General features: G+C 35.3%; 2 protein-coding genes across 2 annotated transcripts; both read left to right on the top strand.

Moving 5' to 3' along the window:
- The first annotated feature begins 9,851 nt into the window (after positions 1-9,851).
- On the top strand, positions 9,852-10,490 carry LOC113295511. Its single transcript, XM_026543840.1, has one exon. It carries the CDS (start codon positions 9,852-9,854, stop codon positions 10,488-10,490), a length of 639 nt encoding a protein of 212 aa, XP_026399625.1.
- Positions 10,491-11,184: 694 nt separating this feature from the next.
- Positions 11,185-13,078, top strand: LOC113295510. Its single transcript, XM_026543839.1, has 3 exons — positions 11,185-11,410; positions 11,551-11,612; positions 11,657-13,078. Exons 1-3 carry the CDS (start codon positions 11,185-11,187, stop codon positions 13,076-13,078), a joined length of 1,710 nt encoding a protein of 569 aa, XP_026399624.1.
- Positions 13,079-26,319: the final 13,241 nt, after the last annotated feature.

The following is a 26,319-nucleotide window of genomic DNA, read 5'->3' as shown; positions in this document are numbered from 1 at the left end:
GTCGCCAGATAAGTTGATGATGAAGATTTCGATAAAGAGTTCGTCGCCGGAGACAACAAAGATGGAGATTTCGTCGTCGGAGAGCATCACTATTGATCTTAAAACCGAACATAATAACCCAGAATAGCCATTAAAGCGAAGATAAACCTCAAAAGAGTAGATAAAACAACCAAAATGGTGTAGATAAGTAAAAAAAAACATAATAAAAACTAAACTAATCTACTAACTAACCTAGAAAGCAAGGAATAATGAAGAAAGCTGCTCAGATCTAGTCCATAAAAATGGACTAGATATGAGCAGAGAATGGTTGTTTTTGATGGTTTTGTTGGAGAAGAAGAAAGAGTGAGAGAGAGGAGAGAGAAAGAGAGTGTAGTGAGTGCACTCCTACTAAGGAATATCTTTGAACAATAAATGATAAGAGTTACTGCTCAATCTGTGAAGCATGGACACACCAGTATTGGTGTCGTGTCCACGTCAGACGAGCGTGGGACACCGACATAACGCACGTGTAGAAATCTATACTACATTTAACTAGTTGGGTAATCTTAGTTAATTTTTCTACATGTAGACTAACTTAACGGCATAAAATTGAGTTTTTTTCATGTATCTGCGTGATTAATGTATTTGATATACTATAATAGTATGATTTTAGTATATAAAAATTATTTAATTAATATTTATATAAACGTGTTCGTGTCCTGATGATTTTGAATTTTGACGGTACTTGTGTTCGTGTCCCATGTCTGTGTCAGTACTTCCCAGCTGCTCATGTTCAAAGTATGTTGACATCTTTTCACTGCAAATCCTTATTTCATATTTACATGGATTTGCATTCTTGGAATCGGTTATACCACACTTCCAAACAAGTTTAGAAATGGTTCACCTGTATTCCAAGATTACTATGTGATTGATCAAATACCAAATCACATACATGAGTTTAATCGGTTCTACCAATCACTATGATCGGCCATACCTAATTATGGAAATACTTGTGATCGGTCACACCAGTCACTAGGATCGGTTACACTAGTTACAAGGATCGGTTCCATATACACATGGTATTACTTGTGATCGGTCACACCAGTTACCAGGACCGGTTACACCAATTACAAGGATCGATTACATGTACTCATGATCGGTCACACCAATTACTAGGATCGGTTACACCAATTACTAGGATCGGTCACACCAATTACAAGGATCGATCATACCATCACATGGTGATTACTTAGGATCGGTTACACCAATTAATAAAAACTAGTCATACCAAATCATAAGTCAGGCATTGTGATCAGTTATACCAAGATACATAACATAAGTTAAGATCGGTTATACCATCTCACACATATTGGTCATCCAAAGATTTGCAATGAATAATCAGACCAATTTTGGTAATATGAATTATAATATGTTGTGTGTTTAGCAAATCATCCTTTTCATTCGTGCTTTGTCAACGTTCCCGCATTCCTAATAGCGTTCCCGTCGTCTCAATTTTGGTTTAATCAAATTGATATTGTCATGTAGGGAAAGCAGAAGCGAGCACAATAACATTTTCAAATGCTTTATTCTTTTTTCATACCAATCAGATAGGGGACTCATCATCTTTGGATAACTAATTTGTTAGCGCGACTCTGCCCATTTCCTCATCGGTATCAAATATATGATGCTAACTTAAGTCGTTGCATCCAAAACATAGATTCTACAAGAAAAAAAATCCCGTGCTTAGAAACATCTGTTTGTTCATTCGACTCTTTACATTTTAAATCCTTAAAATAGTTCAGTTTTATATTCACCTGCTAAGTTGCATGGCTTGGTCAAACAGCCACCCAGATATAATCTACGGCTCATAGATTTTATTTCTATTTAAATTTATCTCAACACACAAATCACAAGCTAAACTTCTCATTTTTAGTCTCTATCCTCTTACCAATTGTTATCCTCGAATGAGCTACGCTTTATTCGTTATATTCAAACTTTGATCGCGTTGCTAAATATTTTATCTCAATTTTGTTGTTTTGGATTTTTATAATTTTAATCTTTTGTGGATCAGTAACAATGATACCATGGTTTTAAAATAGTACTATTATAAATGACAGAATAGATGTTTTTTTTTGCGCGCATGTTTATTGCTATAAGATAGTGCAAAGAAGATATTGATAATGAACACATGTTTACCGCTATAGTTTTGTCATCAAGACTCTTTTCCTAGCTTACGAAGAGGTTTTCTTGGGCACGCTTATACCATTTTAATTTTTCCAGTAACAAAAGCAAAAATAATGTCAATTAATGAGTAATAATATTGTAGTCAACAGAAATTAAAAGGTAACAAAATTTGATTGTAAGAATGATTGCATCCAAGCGATTCTATAAGGAATTTCACACAAAAATATTCCTTACTAAATGTTTTAGCGTCATTTTTATTTAATAATGGATAACAGAGTCTCCTGTTATCAAGTGAAGTGGTTAAACATTTGACGGACTAGCTTACCATGGTTTCATCATTTTTATGCGGCGAATAACCTCACATTTGGAAGGTCAAGATCATCGAATGTCTCGGAGTTTTGAAGTACTGGAGATTCATATTATGTGAGTATTATAGATTTTCATCTGAAATGGTTTAACGTTATAAAATATAATGACTTAACTAAGTAAATTAGAAACATTAAATTAGCATTTATTGTGTTATTGAATTCGTAAGAACATAAAATGTGATACTTATCGTTGAGTCCATAATGGGTTTTAATCTTTTTGGACTATTGTTAAAGGGGAAAAAGTAAACAAAGATATGAACATTTTTAAGGCCTACCAAACTATCCAGGACGAATGAACTCGGACAATGTAATTTTTTAATAGTTAACATAATTTATAGATGGGGAAAAGGGATTTGTAAACTGAAGACCAGAAATATCAATCGCTTTTTTCTTCACTTTTGATAAAGAGGGTAATACGACGAATAATAAGTATTAAATATAATATACAAACGTCGAAAAATGCATATTCAAACAAAAATTAATGGCACGGGTTAAGACCTAGTTATTTTAATATGTTTAGCATCGCTAGAACATTCTTGAACACTTCTAAGACTTCGTTGGTTTTTTAAACACTTATGTATTTGTATCGTGATTGATTTCTTAGGTTTTTAAATGAATATCAAATAACTTTCAATTTTTTGGCTAACTTGCCAAACTGAACAATCTGTTAGAACACTACTCGGTCGAACTCGCAAGCGTTGCTATCTCAAGCTTGTTGTCAAGTATAGTTGCCACACTATAAGTCTTGATTTCTAGTCTACTTATAGCTATGTCTCGGATTAGGAAAGAATGTGTAGTTGAGTATTAGACTTCACGACATTCATCGATTGAAGACGAAGAACTACTAAGGAGCTTGTAGAACTTCATCAACAAAAGGTATATGGAGAATTGAACTCATCTATCACTCAGAAATCTATTTCTATTTTATCTCCTATTGAGACAAAATCGTATAGCTATATAGACTTTATATTATACACATTTGATATTTCGAGCTGAGTTTAACTCGCTTACATATTTCTCGAAATATGTGTTGTAAGCTTTCGCTTTAATCAAGTTCATCTTTATTCTTGGCGAAAGTCAAAAGATGATCATGTTAAAATCGCCTGGTAAGATCTTACAAGATTTGTGTGAGACAGTCATTTTATGTAGACTCGGAATGTTTCGTATTGATCTATTGATCACTTGAATATTGCTTTGAAGCTAATAGTTTGTGTGAGACAGCTATTCCCGTCTTCCAAGAATGTTTCAATGATTAAGATAGAGTTTAGAACGATTAACCATTGGTTGAATATAGCACAGTATGCGTACTTGTATGCTAAATCTTGCAAGTTATTCAAAGTCCGGAAACCATAATATGCATACCTGTGTGCGTACTGGTTTGGAAGTTGAAGTCTGGGAACTTAGTATGCATACCCGTATGCGTACCGGCGTAATAGTTCAAGTCCGGGAATTCAACTGAGTTTGGTGGTGTACGACAGTATCCATACCCGTTCGCATACTGGCGAACCCAGACAAAGTCCGGAACTCTAAGTATGCGTACCCGTTTGGATATTTGAGTTGGTTAAGTTCTAAAATCGGTTTTTTCATGAACTAATACATTTACATATTAAGGAATGCAATCTTTTGCAAACCGTGGCTATAATGTTCATGAATTTATTCAAGTGAATCAAAATCGATTTTGCTTCAATTGTGTCTTGTATACTTCTATGAAAAATATAAACAATTGAATAACTCCATAACTAGTTTCATTTGAGTCATTTGAACTAGTTGTGATTAAGATGAACAAAGTTGATATGAAAGTGTTCATACGGCTAACTTCGGTTAACTATTGTTGAGGCAACTATGTGCACACGTTTGGGTACGGTTACTCATACATAAATGAAGTCACAATTCATTTCTGGACTGGTGATGCGTTGTTTGAGATAACACAATTTTCCATAGAGTCAGATTGCTACAAACACAGACTTATGAGGTCTTAAACGTGTTTTCCTTATCTGATACCAATTGAAAAAACAGGGGTCTAACAACCACACCCAATATTTCGTTTAGGCAATCTGTATGGACAAACTCCAATATATTTCCAAGAGAATCAACTAGACATTCAGACTCAATCAAGGAAAATACATCCAAGAGTTATATCTCAATTTCTCAAATCAATCTGCAATCGAACAGATAGGAATCTGTGAGCCGGATTAATGTGGGAAATAACTTGGATGGTACCAAAGACCAATATCCAAGTGCCAATCAATTTATATCAACAACCAAAGGTTGGATTATCTAATTGATTGAACTACTCACAACCTGTGATATTTCAATTATATAAAAATATAATGCGGAAAAGAAATAACACAGACACCAGAAATTTTGTTAACGAGGAAACCGCAAATGCAGAAAAATCCCGGGACCTAGTCCAGGTTTGAACACCACACTGTATTAAGCCGCTACAGACTCTAGACTACTACCAATTAACTTCGGACTGGAATGTAGTTAAGCCCTAACCAATATCACACTGATTAAGGTACAGTCGCGCTCCTTACACCTCTTGAACCACGCCGGATTCTGCGCACTTGATTCCCTTAGCTGATCTCACCCACAACTAAGAGTTGCTACGACCCAAAATCGAAGACTTGATAAACAAATCTGTCTCACACAGAAAAGTTTATTGAATAGATAAATCTGTCTCCCACCGAAATACATACTAGTTTTTGTTTCTTCTTTTGATAAATCAAGGTGAACAAGAACCAATTGATACACCAGACTTATATTCCCGAAGAACAACCTAGTAATATCAGTCACCTCACAATAATCTTAATCGTATGGAAGCGAAACAAGATATTGTGGAATCACATTCATCATTATTCTTGACGAAAGTCAAAATATGATCATGTGAAGATCACCTTGTAAAATCTTACATGATTTTTGTGAGACAGTCATTTGATGTAGGCTCGAAATGTTTTGTATTGATCATTCGATCATTTGAAAATCGCTTATAAGCTAATAGTTTGTGTGAGACAGCTATTGTCGTCTTCTAAGAATGTTTTAATGATTGAAATGGGAGTTAAGAGCTAAAACCCATGTCTGGATACATTAAGGTATGTGTACTTTGTGTACGAACTGTTTTGACAGAATTCGGGACCGGAAGTTTGCATACCCGTTTGCAAACTTATTCAACTGTTTAAGTCAGGGTACTTAAGTTTTCATACCCGTTTGCAAAATGATTTAACTGTTGAAGTCCGGGAACCAAGTTTTCGTACCCGTTCGCAAACGGTTTCAACTGAATTCGGTCCAAAGCTAAAGTTTTTGTACCCGTTTGCAAACTGTCGGCTTGTGACCAATGTACGGAACTTAAGTTCGTGTACCCGTTTGCAAACTTAAGTGGTTCAAGTTCTTAAATCGGTTATGTATGATTTCATACTCATGAACAAATACATTTATAAATTAAGGAATGTAATCTTTGCAAACCGTGGCTAAAATGTTCATGAACTGATTCTTTTAAATCAATCCGATTTTGCTTCAATTGTGTCTTGTATACTTCAATGAGAATATAAACAATTTAACAACTCTATGAGTAACACAATTGGATTCATTTGATTATCAATTGATCTAGAAGTGTTAAGATGAATAAGGTTAAGAGAAAACTGTTATTTAGCCAACTCAATATACACGTTTAAGTAGGGTTACCCATATCTAAATGAAGGTATATTTCATTTGTCTGTAACAAGCTAAAGACCATCTAACGTGGAAAGATATGAGCTTGAATATTAAATCAGGTTTCATCTAACGGTGAATATTGAATGTTTTGTTACCAAGGTAACATTGATTGCAAATCCTGATTTGAAGACTATATAAGGGAGAACTCTAGCAACTGGGAAACCTAATCCGCACACCTCATGTGTGATACTAGTTGCGACTAGAGTCGATTCTCTTTTAACCTAGGTTTTTCCTAAAACCATAATACTTTAACAACTTAAAAACTTCATTGGGATTCTGAAGCCAGACCCAACTATTTTCTCTGTAGTTTCGTATTCTGATCTTACTCTGTTCTATCGTACTGAGTACTATCTTCTCTAATATTTACTCGAGATGTATCTTCGATAGGTAAGATATAAAAAGTAATCACAAAGCTCTTCGTCTCATTCTTTATGATTCCAAAATAACCTGTTCTACTACAATATAGTTAAGTTATTGTGAGGTGACTGATATTTGTAGGCTGTTCTTCAGGAATATAAGTCCCGTATATCAATTGGTTCCTGTTCACCTTGATTTATCAAAAGACGGAACAAAAACTTCGTATGTATTTCTGTGGGAGACCGATTTATCTATTCAATAGACTTTTCTTTGTGAGACAGATTTGTTTATCAAGTCTTTGACTTTGGGCCGTAGCAACTCTTAGTTGTGGGTGAGATCAGCTAATGGAATCAAGTACATAGAATCCTGTTGGGATTCAGAGGCGTAAGGAACGCGACTGTACCTTAATCAGTGTGAGATTGGTTAGGGCTCAACTACATTTTAGTCCGAAGTTAACTTGTAGTAGGAAAGAGTCTGTGGCGGCTTAATACAGTGTGGTGTTCAAATCTGGACTAGGTCATGGGGTTTTTCTGCATTTGCTGTTTCCTCGTTAACAAAACTTTTGGTGTCTATGTTATTTCTTTTCCGCATTATATTTTCTATATAATTGAAATATCACGGGTTGTGCATAGTTCAATCAATTGGTAAATTCAACCTTTGGTTGTTGATTGAAATTGATTGACGCTTGGATATTGGTCTTTGGTACCATCCAAGTTATTTCTCATATTGATCCGGCTCACAGATTCCTATCTGTTCGATTGCAGATTGATTTGATAAATAGAGATATAAGTCTTGGATATATTTCCTCGATTGAGTCTGACTGTCTAGTTAATTCTCTTGGAATTATATTGGAGTTAGTCCATACAGATTGCCTAAGCGAAATATTGGGTGTGGTTGTTAGACCCCCGCTTTTTCACACTTATACAAACATAATACACCATAATAAGTACAAAATCAAGCACTAATAATACAAAACTGAGAACAATTCAGACACAAAAATGTGTCTATCAAATACCCCCAAACTTATTATTTGCTAGTCCTCGAGAAAATCTAGAAAATAAAATCCCAACTCACTGTCGCAGGCATCGCGATTGCACTTAGCATGTGCAATAAGCCTTTAAACCCCATAGGTGGCCCGAGTGGCCGAGTTATAGTCCCGAGAGGGTTTACAAGAGGTATACCCACAAAAGTTTTTACTCCAAACCTAGCTACCTATGTAGAACCTTGGAACGGCACTAAACAATCTCCTTGGTTGGCATACTCTCTTTGACTACATAAATCACATAGCTTTACTCAGATAGTTGCATCTATACTCGGAATCGAACAAATCACGTGAATAGATTAAGAAGATGGATATATAGAAAAACATAGATGGTTTACGATGTTGACTAAGATGAACGGTGTTTCCCATATCTACCTGGAGGCCACTGCCATGATGAACCTATCCTAATGGACTGAGATACTGGTCTGAACTAATATCATCACAACAGGCATATACAAGGAAACCGGTGGTTGATAATCCTAATGCTAGATCAACTCAGCTGGCATATACAAGGAAATCAACGGTCGATTTTATTGAATAATTTATTCTGGTTGGTCTGATGGTCTGGTCTACTTTATAATAATATTTTTTCTTTCACGCGTACTTAATCACTTTATATCATCCCAGTGGTGGTAATAATTCGATGCATGTGCCCCACTAAATCACTTAGATAAACATATAATTTTACAAATAAAATAAAAACAAAAAGTAATAAGAACTCAACGAGATATGGTGAAACTACCATGTTATTTCTAACACCTGAGCTCTGTGCTTTTATGAATAGGCTTTATTTTTAGGTTCCTCAACTCCTACAACCAAGATGCTTCCATATACTTAGATTGGTTAGTGCTATCCTTAATTGGCACAAGTTTCTAGGCTCTGGAGTTTATAATGCAACTAAAAACTTTTCCCATACCCCCAAACTTAAATCTAGCATTGTCCTCAATGCTCTAAAGATGAAATTAACACCATGAACAAGGAGAAACTGTTACCACTCGAATGAAAGGAAATGAGGAAAGATATTATCGTGTTGCATGGGCATGGATTACCTCCCAAAAGGTGTTAAGTTTAAAGTCTTCAGCCAGACATTGGAAAGAATTAATCACCTCATAGAATTATACAGCAATAACCGGAATAATTGTGGGTCGTGTATATCAAAAAGTGTTACCCAAAATAATAGAAAACTACAATAGACCAAGAATATATCGAACACACCCTTATCTAATTTTTTGTTTAAGACAACTACATCTAGTTGTGGTTTATAGGTCCAGGCTCTATAAAAGGATCCAGATAACTTTCTATGAACTAGATTTCCTCAAAGGCAAGATCTTCAAGGTCAGGTTGAAGAGTCTGGAAAAACTCAATTAAGAAGTTAGAAGCACATAATACTAACCTGAATAATTGGGGATCCTCAAAGTCAAACAGATTTGACTCACATAGTTGACCATAATTAAAGTGGTAGTCATTCTTAAGAAAATGTATTGATTCTAATCTCCTAAAGTAATTAGGTTTTGCCTCAAAACTTAATATCTGATACATCTGAAATTTATGCGTTCCCACAATTAGAAGAAAAGTTTTTGGCGGAAAAACAAAGTCAAACTCGGTATCATATCCTGGGTTAACCACATCAACCATAGGATGGGTTTCTAACAACTGAGCTTCTGTATGGATATCATTAGGTTCAGAAAAACATGTACGAAGATAATATTGTAAGATGGTTGAGGCACATATGTTAAGTCTCAAGTGAGGGATCTTTCGGTTAACAGAACTCGGGCGAGTTAAGCTCTGCAACTCGGGGGAACAACTCGGAAAATTTTTTCTTCTCGGTTTTCATTTTTCAGCGATCAGATTCATTCACTTCTGCGTTCCTTGTCGTTAATTCAGGTTATTTCAATCTAAACTTTAATGATTGGTGTTAAATTCTTCTTCAGGTGTTAGGGTTTAGTCATTAATTCAGGTAGTTTTCATTAATTTTTATGGAAACTTTTTCAAACCCAGAAATGGGTTCTTCTAATCTTGATCTCAATCATTTAGTTGATCTTAACACTCCTGTTGAGGAAAGTCCTTCAATAGATCTTATAAAAGGTACTGATGATAGATGCGCAGTATGGAAATTTTCTTTAATTGGTCGACTAGATTTAGTTCGTGTAAAATTTTCTGAAGCATTTTTAGATCTAAAAAGTCAGTAGAAATTAGTTAGTCAATGCAAAATGATTCCATTAGAAAAAGGATTCTTCACGATAAAACTTGATAATGAGCAGGATCAGAGCTATATCAAAGCTGGAAAATGGGAAGTTCGTCATCAAGATTTATGGATCCGAAAATGGATAGCTAATTTTCCCCCAGAATATCATCGCACTTCTTGTGCCAACATTTGGGTTCATCTTCCTGGACTGATCTTGGAGTACTGGGATGAACAAACACTTTTCACAATTTTTGAGGCTTTGGGTACTCCTGTTAAAGTGGATGAAGCTACCTTAAATTTTGAAAGTGGTTTATATGCAAGAGTTTTAGTTAATATTGATTTGGAAAAGAAGGTGCCACATAAACTTTGGATCAAAACAAAACTTGGAGGTTTTATGCAGAATGTGTTACTTACTAATCTGCCTAAATTCTTCCATCATTGCAAGATTGTAGGTCGTCTTCAGTCTGAATGCATAGTTAAGAAGGTAGCACAAGAAGCAAGTAATCAACAAAATAACATCAACTCTCCTCTATTTGGTTCTACTTCAATGAAGATTCAAGACAAATATGATTCTAAACAAGTACACGAAGAAGATAAAAGCATTAATTCTACAAAGTCTACATCACCTAAGTCTCATTTTGTAAGTAAGGGAATTACTGCATGATTTTTTTTTGATATATGCCCACCTCCCACTCAAATACTACAATCACCAAAATTCTTTCAACCAGCAAATAATAATATTGAAATTACTTCTGGGATGTTTGGCTCTCTTCCTGTAGAGAATGCTGAAGATAATACTATCAATATTCATGAAGATATGAAATTCTAACTCATTCAAAAGTGCTATAAATAGTTGAAGACAATACCTTGGAAAAGAGTGTAATCAAATATATAAATGGTAAGAATGGAGTTGTATCAGAAGGAAGGGTTCCAACTACTACTTGGTCCAAAGTAATTCAGAAACATGTTGCAACTAATGTAGCTACTTCTTTTAGTGTATCAACAAATACAGTACCTAAGGTAAATTCTCAACAAGTTCCAGTTAAATATAATTTTAGAAATAATCAAAGCAAGGGAGGTACAAAGGCCCTTCAATCTTTACAATTAAAGTTCTATTTTGGAACCTTGGGGGCCTTAGAAGATCTAGGGCTCAAAATAAGTTGTGATCTCTAATCAATCAATTTCATCCTTCATTAGTTTTTGTAGCTGAACCTAAAGTTGTTTGTAGTGCTTCCTTCTGCAATAAATTGAATCTTCCTGTTATGCAAAATAAAGTTATTCACAATTCAGTTTATAATAAAAAAGGTAACATATGGATTTTTTGGAATAAAACATTGCCAAAACCATCTGTGATTTCAATGTCTAGTCAGATGATTACTGTTAGCATTGGAGGTGTTCTTGTATCTGGAATTCATGCTCATGTGGGTGTAGTCCAAAGAATATTTTTATGGAGTGAGACGGAGCAAATTAGTGAGTTAAAGCAACCTTGGCTTGCTATAGGAGATTTCAACTCTATTGTTTCTTCTGAAGAAAAGGTTGGTGGCAGAGCTGATAATAGAAGAGTTATGCAAGAATTTAACACTTGTCTTGACAATTATGATTAATACAGGCTCCAAAATCTGGTCTTCAATTTTCCTAGTCTAATTGTCGACACGACAATAAGAGAATTTTGAGTAATTTAGACAGAGCAGTTTATTATCATTTGTGGTTTCAAAAACATTCAGATTGGGGTTATAAAGTTGGGTTGAGAATTGCCTCTGATCATGCACCTCTGTTAGGAGGAAGTGTAAGCATTCCCAAGCCTTCAAATATTCCTTTTAAAAATTTCAGAAAATTTGGTTAACTCATCCTGGATTCATGGAGTTGGTTTCTAAATGCTGGAATGAACATGTTGCAGGTGATCCTCCTTTTGTTTTACTACAAAAATTGAAAAAGTTAAAACATATTCTGAGAGATTGGAATTGGAGTGTGTTTGGTAATGTAAATGTCAAAATTAAAGAAGCTGAGGAAGAAGTTAAGAGAGCAATGCAGTTATCAGACAACAATCCTGCTGACACTGAACTTTTAGAAAATTTGGTTATCGCTGAAAATACTTATAATTCCATAGAGGTACAATTCAAAACTATGTTACAACAAAAAACTAGAACAAAATGGGTCAAGGAGGGGTCAGCTAATACTAGCTTTTTCCATACTAATTTGAAGATTAGACAATCAATAAATTTCATTAGTGAGCTGGAAGACAGTAATGGTGACATAATCTCAGATCATAAAAAGATTGTTGAAACTTTAGTAAATCATTTTGAGCATAAATTTCAATTTCAAGAAGCTGAAGAAGCTGATTCTCTTCTTGAAGTTATCCCAGAGGTTATTACTGAACAAGATCAACAAATGCTTGATGCAATTCCAACTTCAGATGAAATAAAAGAAGTTGTTTTTGGTATGGATCCTGAAAGCTCTCCAGATCCAGATGGTTTCTCTAGTTTACTTTATAGAGCTTGCTGGGATATTATTCAAGATGATGTTCTTCATGCCATTCAATTCTGCTGGAAAAGAAGATTCATACCAAAGGGACTCAACTCAAATTTTCTTGTTCTACTTCCGAAAATTGAAGGTGCTAAATCTCCTAATCATTTCAGACCAATTGGTCTTAGCAATGTCAATTTCAAGATAATTACCAAAATAATCAATACAAGAATGGGTTTTCTGATGATAAAGCTTATAAGTCCTCAGCAGGTGGCTTATATTAAAGGCAGAAGTATACAAGAGCAAATCATCTTAGCATCTAAATTGGTGAATGAAATGAGGAAAAAGAGAAGAGGAAGAAATGTAGCATTAAAACTTGATGTCTCCCAAGCATATGATTTAGTTAATTGGAACTTCTTATTTCAAGTCTTATACAAGTATGGCTTCTCCAAATCTTGGTGTCACTGGTTACAAATCTTGTTTGAATCAGCAAAATTTTTAGTAATGATTAATGGTGGACCACATGGTTTTTTCTCAGTGAGCAGAGGTCTGAGACAAGGTGACCCTTTGTCTCCAACTCTATTTGCCATTATGGAAGATGTTTTGAGTAGATTTATTCACAAAATGGTAGAGGAAGGCAGGATAGCTCCAATGGTCATAAAAAAAGGTGTACATCCAACACACTTGTTTTTTGCTGGTGATGTCTTTATTTTATGCAATGGTTCCAAGAAGAGTGTAGAGAATCTAATGACTTTGCTGGATAAGTATCAAAAGGCATCTGACAGATAATTAATAAAGCTAAAAGTAAGTTGTTCACTGATGGTACTTCAGCTGTGAGGAAGAATCAAATAAAGGAGCTTATGCAAATGGAATTAAGTCACTTCCCTGACAAATATATTGGTGTCATACTAGCTCCAGGCAAAGTTAAGGTCTCCACAGTGTGGCCAATGGTAGAAATGATTCAAAAAAAAGCTAGCAGCTTGGAAGGGTAAGCTACTTTCTTTCCAAGATAGAGTAATTCTTATAAAATCAGTTTTGAGCGGTGTTACCATTTATAATATGACAGTCTATAAATGGCCTGCATCTATCATAAAAGTTTGTGAAAAACTCCTTAAGAAACTTCTTATGGTCTGGAGATGGAGATGTCAGAAATTACACTATCTTATCTTGGAAAAAAGTATGTACTCCTTACAGTGAGGGAGGCTTAGGCATTCAAAGACTAGAGGTAATTAACAAAGCCTTGCTCATGAAGATGATGTGGAGAATTATCAACTCTAATGATGAATGGGATCTGTTTATAAAAGCTAAATATATAAATAAAAATGGTCAATGGAATGAAAATTGGAAGTTATATTCTATATGGCTAGGATTGAAGTGGGCTTGGAGTTATTTAAAAGAAAATATCAAATGGAGTATAGGAGATGGTAATAATATAAATGTCTGGTTTGATAACTGGATTGGAGTTACTCCTTTAATCGAGGAAATTGGATAAAGTGATTATGCAAAAAACAACTTAACCATGAAAGTTTCAGATCTAATCATTGATGGTAAATGGAGTATTCCTTCAGAACTGCAGCTGCTGCTTACTTCGATGAGCTTACCTAACATTGGTGGAGGGCAAGATGCTCTTATTTGGACTGGAGATATGCAAGGTAATTTTACTACTTCTTCTGCAGTCTCATTATTATGACATAAAGAACCAATTTTTAAATGCTCTAAATATATATGGAACACCTATCTACATTCAAACACAGCAAGTAATATCTGGAAAGTGATTCAAGACATTTATGTTGATGTTCCTGCTATGGTAAAAAATGGATATGTGTTAGCTTCTAGATGTTGCATATGTGAGATCAAGTTCCATGGTTTATTAGAGTGAGATGGCAGAAGGCAGTCAGAAATTTATCCTCTGTCATATTTCAACACAATCTCAGGGAGGTTAATTTTTCTGCAGACACAACAACTAAAAAAGGAGCAAGACTTGGTGCAGGAGAAAGACAAATATTTATTGGAAGACCAAATTTTCTTCCCAGGGTTGAAATGCAAGGAGTTACTTACTATATATTTTGTTAAGTTAATTTTAACTGCCTTGGTCTGTCATTTGTGAGTTATTTCTCTTTTTTTTGAGTCTATGTGGTTGGCTCCTCTTGTTTTGATTCATTTTCTTTGTAACTCCTTTTTGTTTTATCAATAAAATATGTGATTCAGAAAAAAAAAAAAAAAAGTGAGGGATCTTTCTTAGAGTTAAAGGTAAGGCGCAGGGAGAATGATAATCACCCCCAAACTTAGATTTTTTAGTGTCTGTAGGTAGACTGATCACAATTTCCCTAATTTCTATATCGTCGGATTCTTCAGAATGGTCAATTGCTTTTTGTAAGTTATAATCATGTCGTGCATCCTCACTCATATCTACGAGTCAATCTTCTTTTTCTACGACTAATGCTTCTAAATCGCTAGACTCGAAAACAATATTCTCAGGATAAACCCTCTCCTTTAAACCATCATCACAATCATATAAAGGATTACCAAAGAAAGTTTCTAGTAAAGGCTCATAAACTAAGGTGTTAATCATAGTTACTTCCTCCGATTCATTCATCAAATAATGGATTGTCAAGCACACTGCATGCTAAAGGATCACAGACTACATCATCTAAAACGGTGGTATCTCTAGTCAAATCCTAATCCTTTTGAATAGGTGAATAATCACTAAACTTATTAGAATCTGAACTAGAAATAATATTTTCATCACGAAGCTTAATAAATTCCTGTTCACTATGCCTACATATCTCAGATTCTTCATCAGTATTATTCTCGTCATCATAATAACCTGAAGATGGTAGAACCTCATCTATACAAGTAGTGCTACCAATTATAACATTGTCTTCTTGATTAGGTAAATAATTGTCCTTATTTTCAAGGGTGATACTGGAAACACTATAATGACAATCAAGATTATTTTGAGCAATTTTTTTCTTCAATTCTAACACAAACCTATTTGTCATCTCGGTCAACTGCTTGAGGGATTCTTTTAAATAAGGTTTTGGTTCATAAGAAGTTCTCGGTTGCATCTCAGTTAACTGGAAAGACTCTTCTAAAGGAGAAATACTCATTGTTGCAGTTTCTTCTTCATTTCTAATACAAACCTATTTGTATGTCAGTTAACTGCTTGAGTGACTTTTCTAGAGAAGGAACAAGAGTAAAAGGATCATAATAAGGACTAGTTTTCAACTGTTTAATTAAATCGTCTAAAGACGAGGAACTAGTACTATAATCTTCCTTATTTTCTTTCTCGTATGACCCGTGTGCATGCAAATAGTAATTGGGATCACCACGGTATGAGCCATAACCTTCAAAAGGTTGGTGTTCCCAACCACTATTCACACTATGGTTATAATATGAATATTGTCCACTTTGAAACCCAGTTGGATATTCTTTGTATTGTCTATTATAATACCAGTTCGACATCATAACTAAAAGGAAATTCTACACAGGCACGAACAAAATTGACTCGGCCAAAACAAGCCTATTGAGTCTAGCAAACAAAAAGCATGATGGCTCCACTTAAATTGTTTCTAGACCAGTTTATATTCTTTCGAAATACGATTCGTTACAATTTCAACAAACCTCTCTAGAACGATCTGAATTAAAGTAAACTGAAACAGGAGAACCTCAAAGGAGCTTGAATACCCCTTCCCATTTGGTAACGCTTCCTCGGGTTACAAGGTGGCTCGCTCAACTTATAGTAGTCATCACGAACTTCGATTTAAGCTTAATAGAGAAACCAATACGTCTTTTGAAAGACTTTAATACAAGCTCGTTACCCTGTCGGTCTCTTTCTAGTCAAACTTTTAAGGCATAGGTTCGTGTAGGTTATGTGTACCTAAAGCGGGCAAGAAGCAAACGGTGATGGAAGCCGAGTCCTTATCTTGTATTGGCAAGGCCTTGCCCTTTACCAGAAATTAAACCGTATTCGAATGCTCAACATATATGCAAACAAAGGCATCCACTAAACCCGCTGACAGGGGATTCACGGGTGTTTAGAAAAACTTACCTCCCTTTCCAGACGGGAGATGAACCGCTGAAGCCGACCCGGGCCACATACTCCTATGTCAGTATATGAATCTGAGGGCCGAGACAGTATCACTATTGTGGTCCTTTCCTGTGCAATTTATATTTAATATACCATTTCTTAGGGTTTAAAAATAAAAATAATGTCCAAAAATAAAGTTCAAAAGAGTTCAAAAATAAAAGATTATAACAATAAAACCCTAATTACAGTTTTTGAAAATAAAAAGAAATAAAATCTAAAAATCTAAAAATAAAATCTAGTTAAAGCTAAAAAATCTTTGTCTTTTATCCGTTCTTTTAGCTTTGGCTCCAAATCTTTAATCACCAAATTATTTGGCTTTATTTCTTTTCGATCCAAAATCCAAACCTTAGCGAAATGCTATACCAAAGAAACGTAAAATAGAACAAAATAATAACAATAAAACCTAAAAATAAATCTAAAAACCCCAAACCTAAAGACAAGTTCCCGGAAACGGCGCCAAAAAATTGATTATATTTTTACAATGGTAAGAAAGGGTTCGTTGAGACTTGTGAAGATTTTTTATTTTAGACTTAAAAATTCCCTTTCAGATTGAATATTGATAATATAATAAATAATGATTCTGAAAGACTAAGGGTAAGGATTCCACGTGGGTGTAGTTGATCCGCTGGCGGATCATTTTCAACCGTGCGGCTATGGACAAGTGGCACACAATTCTTTATTGACCGCAATAATCAAGCCAATAAATTTGCGGGTTTTCCATCTATTTTTGTCTTTTGTTGAGTCCATAGTGGGATCAAAATACCATCCCATAGGAATTACCCTAAAGCTAATAGAAATTCTCTCTTACTTTCCCATTCCATTTTTTCATTATTACTTGATCTCATTAATAGCATTAGTGTTTTAAGTAATATATTTAGTAGCTTAATTATTCTACACTAAAAAATTTATATTAGAAAATAAATAACTTAATTGTTTTACATTAAAAATTCTATATTAGAAAATAAAATATAAAAGTGATAGTACGACACAACATGTCACATTGTTTTTCTTGGTAAAAGTTATGTTATAACAAAAACTAACTGCGCTTTACAACACGATGGAAAGTCATCCCTCTTACATCATCATCCAAAAGAGAAACCAAAATAGATGGGGGATTAGACACCCAGACCCGACCAAAATAAGGTGTAGTAACCCTTTTGGCCAATAAATCAGGCATAAAATTACCTTCACGATAGTTATGAGTTAAGGGAATATCATGAAATACATTTGCTAAAGCATGCATGTCTTGAAGGACATTAACAAAATATTAGAGAGATTCACACAGACCATTCACAAGTTGTACAATGTACATAGAGTCACTAACAACCTGGAGCTTTAAAGTACCTAATGATATATATAACTAAATCCAAACCTTCTTTGATGGCCCAAAGCTTGGCCATGTTGCTGACGTTATGGTATAGATGCTTGGCATAAGCTGCGACAGATGATACGTTGTCAGAATGAGTAACTCCTCCAGAATCTTCAAGATGACTAATAGTAGCTTCCCTATCGATATTAAGCTTAGAATACCCCGCAAAAGGAAAAGTCTAGCCAACAAAATAGGTAGTGATAGTGGTACGAGGGGTATTCTTCATAACAACAACAAATTCGTTGACCTTACTGATATCCTTATGCAAAACAAACTCTGGTTTAAAAGGTATCTGATTGAAAACAAGTAGATTTTTGGAAATACAAACTTGCCAAAGGATGAAAGGAAGTAAGTTGTTGGAGACAAAATTTATGTCTTTAGGGTAGAAATGGCAGTGGGTATAAATCCAATCGATATCTATGTGGGTGGATTAGATTCGAAATTTGGAATCTGCTGCCAACTTTGCCCATATTCTGAAAACAACGGAACACTCAACGAATAAATGACTGATAGTTTATGTATGTTGATCACAAATAGGATGTGTGTAGATGAAAAAGCGGGGGTCTAACACCACCACCCAATATTTCGATTAGCAATTTGTATGGACTAACTCCGAAATACTTTGTTATAGAATCAACTAGACAGTCACACTCAATCTAGATAAAAGTATCTCAAGGAGTTAATATCTCTCTCTTGATTTTCTTTTTACTCAAGCTAAAAACAATAGCGAGTCTTTATCAAATACAAGGAATAACTTGGACGGTACCAAAGACCAATGTCCAAGGATCAATCAATATCAATCAACAACCAAAGGTTGGATTTCCAATTGATGATCACGAACGACAACCTGTATTATTTCAATTATATAAAATATAATGCAGAAAAGAAATAGCACATACACCAGAAATTTTTTTAACGAGGAAACCGCAATTGCAGAAAAACCCCGGGACGTAGTCCAGATTGAATACACACTGCATTAAGCCGCTACAGACACTAGCCTACTCCAAGCTAACTTCGGACTGGACTATAGTTGAACCCCAATCAGTCTCCCACCGATCCAAGGTACAGTTGTACTCCTATGCCTCTGATCCCAGAAGGATACTACGCACTTGATTCCCTTAGCTGATCTCATCCACAACCAAGAGTTGCTGCAACCCAAAATCACAGACTTGATAATAAACAGATCTGTCTCACATAGAAAAGTCTATCAAAGGATAAATCTGTCTCCCACAGATAAACCCTAGGTTTTGTTCCGTCTTAAGATATAAAATAAAGGTGAACAGGAACCAATTAATAATCCGGTCTTATATTCCCGAAGAACATCCTAGACTAATCAATCACCTCTCTACAATCCTTCCTGACTACACAGGCGGTTTGTCGAGGAATCACAAACAGTGAGACGAAAATGTTTGTGACTTCTTTATCTTTCCTATCAGAGAACTCTCACGATCTCAAGCCAATAAATCGATTGTAGTCGTACGATAGAAGATGCAAGATCATATCACACAACTACGATAAAAGTAGTATCGGTCTGGCTTCACAATCCCAATGAAGTCTTTAAGTCGTTAACCTGGTTTTAGAGAAGAAAACCAAAGGTTAAAGGAGAATCGACTCTAGCGGGCGCACTAGTATCACACAGATGTGTGGGGATTAGTTTTGCACAATGCTAGATGTATCCTTTATATAGCCTTCAAATCAGGGTTTTGCCTTAGGTACAAAGCAATCCTTATTCAACGTTAGATGAAAACCTGATTTAGATCCAAGCTAATATTTCTCAACTGTTAGATCGAAAACTTAGCTTGTCACACACACTTGAGATATATGTTTACTGGGTTTGTGAAAACCATGCCCAAACGTGTACGTGTATGTTGGTTCAACATAGTAACCCAAAAGGTTAACCATATGAGCATTTCATATTAACCTTGTTCTTCTTCACCATAACTAGTTCAATTGACTCAAATGAACTAGTTAAAGAGTTGTTCAATTGCTATGAGATCTTATGTAACTACACAAGACGCAATTGAAACAAAGATGATTCGATTCGATTGAATCGGCTCATGAACATTATAGTCACGGTTTGCATAAAATATTCCTTAGTAATTTAATGTTTCATGTTCAGAGCGCATCTTTAGATCATAACCTCTTAAGTTCACAAACAAGTTCGCGGACTTAAGTTAATCGGTTGAGTTTTCCAAACTCAGCAAAAATTCTCGGAAAGAGAACTTCCGCCAGTTCGCGGACTAGGTTCGCGGACTTAGCACACAAACGAGTTTTGGAAAATCCAGCAGAAATTCTCGGCCGAGAACTTCCGACAGTTCGCGGACTTGGCAAGCCAATTCCACAATCCTCCCGATTTCTCTTGATCAACAAAGTTCGAAAACTTCGATTCAAGAATTACATGGTTAGATAATCTACACTCTCATTTCAATCATTGAGACATTCTCAGAGGACGCTATGTAGCCGTTATTCACAAACCGATTCACGTCAGAGCAATTCTCAAAGTGATTGAAACTTTTCATGACTTTCGTCACTAGGTGAAGATAAACTTGATCAAAGCGAAACGCTTTACCAACACACGATTACGAGATAAAAGATAATCAATGAATGCTCAGCTCGAAATATCAAATGTGTATGATCTAGTCTATATAACATACGACTTTTGTCTCATAAGAAGTGGTAGATAGAATAGATAGACTTTTGAGTGATAGATAAGTTCAAGTCTCCACATACCTTTTTGTTGATGAAGTTCCACAGTTCCTTGTATAGATCTTCGTCGTTCTATGATGAATCACCATGAAGTCCTTGAGCTCAACTGCACTTTTTTATCCTAGTCCGAGACTTATCTATGTAGGCTAGAAATCAAGACTCATAGTTTTGATACTAACATTGACAAACATGCTTGAGATAGCAACGCATGCGAGGTCGACCGAGCTATGCTCTAACAATCTCCCCCTTTGTCAATTTTAGTGATAAAACTATTAATACATATGGAATACAAAACAGATAAACTTTAGTGGCTCCTATTCCATAGTCTAATCTTCAACGTTCCCTGAAATCTTCGTCCTTCAAAGTACTCCAATGATCCCAAAGGTTGTAAGTTTAGCGTCACCGTTTTTGAAGATCCGTAGCTATAACAATGAGATAAATCGAGATTCTCGATCATTATTATACAGCGTCATAGTATTATTATGTAATATCAAAGTCCAATTGTATCACGACTTTAACAATAATACTACGGTGATATGTATCACTCCCCCTAGTTAATACTCCATCTCAATCATGGAAACCACTCCCCCTTACACAATGATCTGAAAACCATATGTATTTGTAGTGTGAACTACATTATTTCTCCCCCTTTTTGTCAATAAAATTGGCAAAGGTATAAGAACGGGATCAGAATGAAATTTCCACAAGAGACATTTCATAGACTAAAAGAAAAATACATACCAACTTAATTTAGATGCAATCATAAAGCCGAAGCTAAATGCATTCATCAAGGAGTTTTAAGATACAAGATAACCCCTATAAAATTCCACAGCCGCACACCCCGCAAGATATTACCATTAAGCACAAGTTCAAAAGAACTCTCCCCCATTTGATTTCATTCCCGAAAGAACAACAAGAGCGACCTTAATTTCGAAGGAAAAGTAGGATTTTTTAATTGGACACCAAAAACCATAGGAATGATTTTCTATATCCAAGGCTCAACCAAATTAATCACAAGTAAATCCATGATTAATTCAATTGAAAACACAACTAAATCAAACCACAAAAGTGATCAATTTAATTGAAAGTGCTCAACATAAGTAAACTTACGGAGCTACGACTAAGGTAATCATACGGAGATGACTAACTTAATCGTTCACATACTCAACATAAGGAAAACCTTACGGAATATACGACTACATTAACCAATAGAACATGATTAGTATAGCCGTTCATATACTCAACACAAGAATTTGTGGAATATATGAAATCTAAACTAGATTAATTACAAGAGAACCTATAAATAATCTAATTGGAATACAAATAACCAAACTAATCACCGAAGTAATCAATTTAATTATTTTGGGCTCAACATAAGAGAACTTATGGAACCCCGACTAAGTTCATCATAGAATATGACAACCTTAACCGTACATGTACTCGACATAAGAAAGAAAACTTATGGAGTACAAACTAAATAACCAAACCGGTTGATTAATTTAGTTCCTAATGCTCGACATATAACATCTTATGGAACAACCAACAAGCCAATAAGAATAATCGACTTAGTTGTATCGTGCTCAACATAAGACACTCAATGGAGCCTTCACGGTAAAACATAACAAGATGGATCAATGAAGATAAATACCGTGGATAACATACAAGGATCTGTTATATTTTCTATCATAACGATATAATAGACTTTATCATTGTCAAACAAAAGATATCATCCTATTTTCCATCAAATACATGATTGCATAGGCATAAATTTTGTAATTGTCAAAAGTCCATTCGTCCTTTCATCAATATGAATACTAATTCATGAACAACTTTACTTTTGACCACAATATGGGACCTTCAAGTTCACGGACGTAAACAATACATATCCCATAAACAAATTGCAGTATCACAAAATCATAAAGATCAATACTTCAATAACATCATCCTCCAAATATTTTAGAATTTAAATCCAATAAACCTAAAAAAAAAAATAACATAAGAAGATGAAAACAAAAATAGCTATGTGTAGTCACAACCATCACTATTTGAAGCACTAGTTATTCTTCCAACTAATCCAAAAAGAAGACATCCTAGGCAAATAAGAAGATGCATTACTCATCACCTTCATCATCGGATAATTTCCAAGTAGCTTGAATTGAATCCAACTCTTCCTTGAGCTCGGGACACTTGGTTCCAATTAACGACACTTGATCTTTTAAGCACTTCACTCTTGCATTTACCTTGCATACACCCTTGTAAACTTTTTGAATAAGCCTCAAGGTGGTAGGGTCTTCAACATCAAGAGGAGTACCTCTTTGTCGCTTGCGAACATTTTCCCTTATACGCCAAAAAGTACATGGACGAACAAGTTTGGGAACCCCAAGATAATTTCCAATACAATCAAGTCCACGATCACGACAAATTTGGCTAATCAAACAAGGATAGCCTAACATCTTGATGTGAGAAGTCATCGTCATCATTTGAAAGATGATAAAGCCACAAATATCAAGATCTATATTGCCGGATGCAAGGAAGAAGACCAATTCCGCAAACTCATAACTCCATCAAGAATTCTCAATTGTGGAGGGACAAAGATTAGAGATACCGAGTTTTCCAAACGCCATTAAAGCAATACTAAGATCATTAGTAGGAAACTTTCCTCGACTCCAAACAACCTTCTTTCCACAAATTCCAATAGAGATATCATCATATGAAGGACGTTCATCACTTGGTTTAAGTAACCGTACGTTGCCCAACGGTATTTTAGTGACCCTTGAAATTAACTCTCTATTAACAAGAAACCTTTCTCTATTTATCATGGATTTGAATTCCATCTTCTTAAAATCAACATCATGAATGTTGGCATAGAAAATCCTTGTTAGAGAATCAAAACCTTCACCGAGGCCATTAAAGATATTCCCAAGATTGAACTTTTTGAAGCAAGCTAAATCCTCTTCATATCCACTAAAGGTTTCCAATTTCTTTTCTAGAATAAAACCTTTGGAAGCAATCCTATCAAAAGTTCTAGCACAAGAATCATTCACAAACCTAATTCTAAGAGAATTTTGATCACAAGGAGGATTCAAGCTAGAGGATTTCGAGCTTTTATGCTTCTAGAATTCATCATAAAGAGATACACAAGAGGAGATTACTTACTTGAAGAGAACCTCAAACACCCTTCCTTTTGATTTCTTCAAAGAAGCTTTAATGGTGGAGAAGCAAAAACCCTAGTTCACGTACGCAGATGGAAGATGAGAAAGGAGAAGGTTCGCGGACCACCAACATATATATATCCCTCATTCATGGACTTGGGCTGTACACGAACCGTGATCCACAAGACTTAAGGAAAAATCTTATCCCTTTCCACATAAGTGGTAAACAACCAACAAAAAGTGGAAGAAAACAAAGTTAATAGAAAGTTAACCAAACAACAACACAACTGTACACAACTCAAGCAATTTCTTGCCCCACATCAAGATATGTACAAACGAGGAAAAGCCAGTCTTGTTACCAAGAGGCATAATGCGCAGAGGAATTCTCAGGCGACACATCTGGTTGATAGGTGTGAACAGTCCCTGTAGTATAATCAAAATAATGATGATAGTCAGGGCAGCTGGAGCTTTCTATCCTTCGTTGGTTCGGGCTAGAAGAAGGATATTTCCGATATCTGGGTTGTTCAGTATTAACAGTTTTAACACGACCAACACCATTTCCGGAAAGATTCTTAGACTTAACAAAATTAAGTTTTTCTAAGAATTTAAAAACGCCTTCGAACGCTTTAAACAAATCTTTATCAATTGATCCATCACGATAGTATTCCTCATAGAGATCAAGAGTTAATCTAGTGAGGTTCCATATCCTTGTGCGTATTGAACGTTTTCCCAATTTTTCTTTCCTTTTATTTTTTCCTTCAGATTGCTTCTTAACATCTAAATCTCCCCTTTTAGATGAAGTAAGATTATCATGAGAACCCAGAGGTTTTAACCATAACAATCTTTGAACAATCTTTAAGGAATTCTGGCGTGCGTTACAGATGCCAGGAGCAAGTTTTCCAAAGAAATTTACCATAGGGCAATTTATATGGAACGAACAAACACAAACTTATTTTTTACCGTGTTTGCCTGCTCTGATACCAATTGAAAAAGCGGGGGTCTAACAACACCACCCAATATTTCGATTAGCAATCTGTATGGACTAACTCCGAAATACTTTTCTAGAGAATCAACTAGACATTCAGACTCAATCTAGATAAAAGTATCTCAAGGAGTTAATATATCTCTCTTGATTTTCTTTTTACTCAAGCTAAAAATAATAGCGAGTCTTTATCAAATACAAGGAATAACTTGGACGGTACCAATGTCCAAGGATCAATCAATATCAATCAACAACCAAAGGTTGGATTTACAATTGATGATCACGAACGACAACCTGTATTATTTCAATTATATAAAATATAATGCGGAAAAGAAATAACACAGACACCAGAAATTTTGTTAACGAGGAAACCGCAATTGCAGAAAAACCCTGGAACGTAGTCCAGATTGAATACACACTGTATTAAGCCGCTACAGACACTATCCTACTCCAAGCTAACTTCGGACTGGACTATAGTTGAACCCCAATCAGTCTCCCACCGATCCAAGGTACAGTTGTACTCCTAAGCCTCTGATCCCAGCAGGATACTACACACTTGATTCCCTTAGTTGATATCACCCACAACCAAGAGTTGCTGCAACCCAAAATCACAGACTTGATAATAAACAGATCTGTCTCACATAGAAAAGTCTATCAAAGGATAAATCTGTCTCCCACAGATAAACCCTAGGTTTTGTTCCGTCTTAAGATATAAAATAAAGGTGAACATGAACCAATTGATAATCCGGTCTCATATTCCCGAAGAACAGCCTAGATTAATCAATTACCTCTCTGCAATCCTTCCTGACTACACAGGCGGTTTGTCGAGGAATCACAAACAGTGAGACGGAGATGTTTGTGACTTCTTTATCTTGCCTATCGGAGAACTCTCACGATATCAAGCCAATCAATCGATTGTACTCGTACGATAGAAGATGCAAGATCAGATCACACAACTACGATAAAAGTAGTATCAGTCTGACTTCACAATCCCAATGAAGTCTTTAAGTCGTTAACCTGGTTTTAGAGAAGAAAACCAAAGGTTAAAGGAGAATCGACTCTAGCGAGCGCACTAGTATCACACATACGTGTGGGGACTAGTTTTACACAATGCTAGATGTCTCCTTTATATAGCCTTCAAATCAGGGTTTTGCCTAAGGTACAAAACAATCCTTATTCACCGTTAGATGAAAACCTGATTTAGATTCAAGATAATATTTCTCAACTGTTAGATCGAAAACTTAGCTTGTCACACACACTTGAGATATACGTTTATTGGGTTTGTGAAAACCATGCCCAAACGTGTACGTGTATGTTGGTTCAACATAGTAACCCAAAAGGTTAACCATATGAGCATTTCATATTAACCTTGTTCTTCTTCACCATAACTAGTTCAATTGACTCAAATGAACTAGTTAAAGAGTTGTTCAATTGCTACAAGATCTTATGTAACTACACAAGACACAATTGAAACAAAGATGATTCGATTCGATTGAATCGGCTCATGAACATTATAGCCACGGTTTGCATAAAGCATTCCTTAGTAATTTAATGTTTTATGTTCAGAGCACATCTTTAGATCATAACCTCTTAAGTTCACAAACAAGTTCGCGGACTTAAGTTAATCGGTTGAGTTTTTCAAACTCAGCAGAGATTCTCGGAAAGAGAACTTACGCCAGTTCGCGGACTTAGCACACAAACGAGTTCTGGATAATCCAACAGAAATTCTCG

Source organism: Papaver somniferum, chromosome 7 (genome assembly GCF_003573695.1).
Source record: "Papaver somniferum cultivar HN1 chromosome 7, ASM357369v1, whole genome shotgun sequence".
NCBI lineage: Eukaryota > Viridiplantae > Streptophyta > Magnoliopsida > Ranunculales > Papaveraceae > Papaver > Papaver somniferum.
Note: the sequence above shows the minus strand (reverse complement) of the source record. Positions and strands in the feature narration are given on the sequence as shown.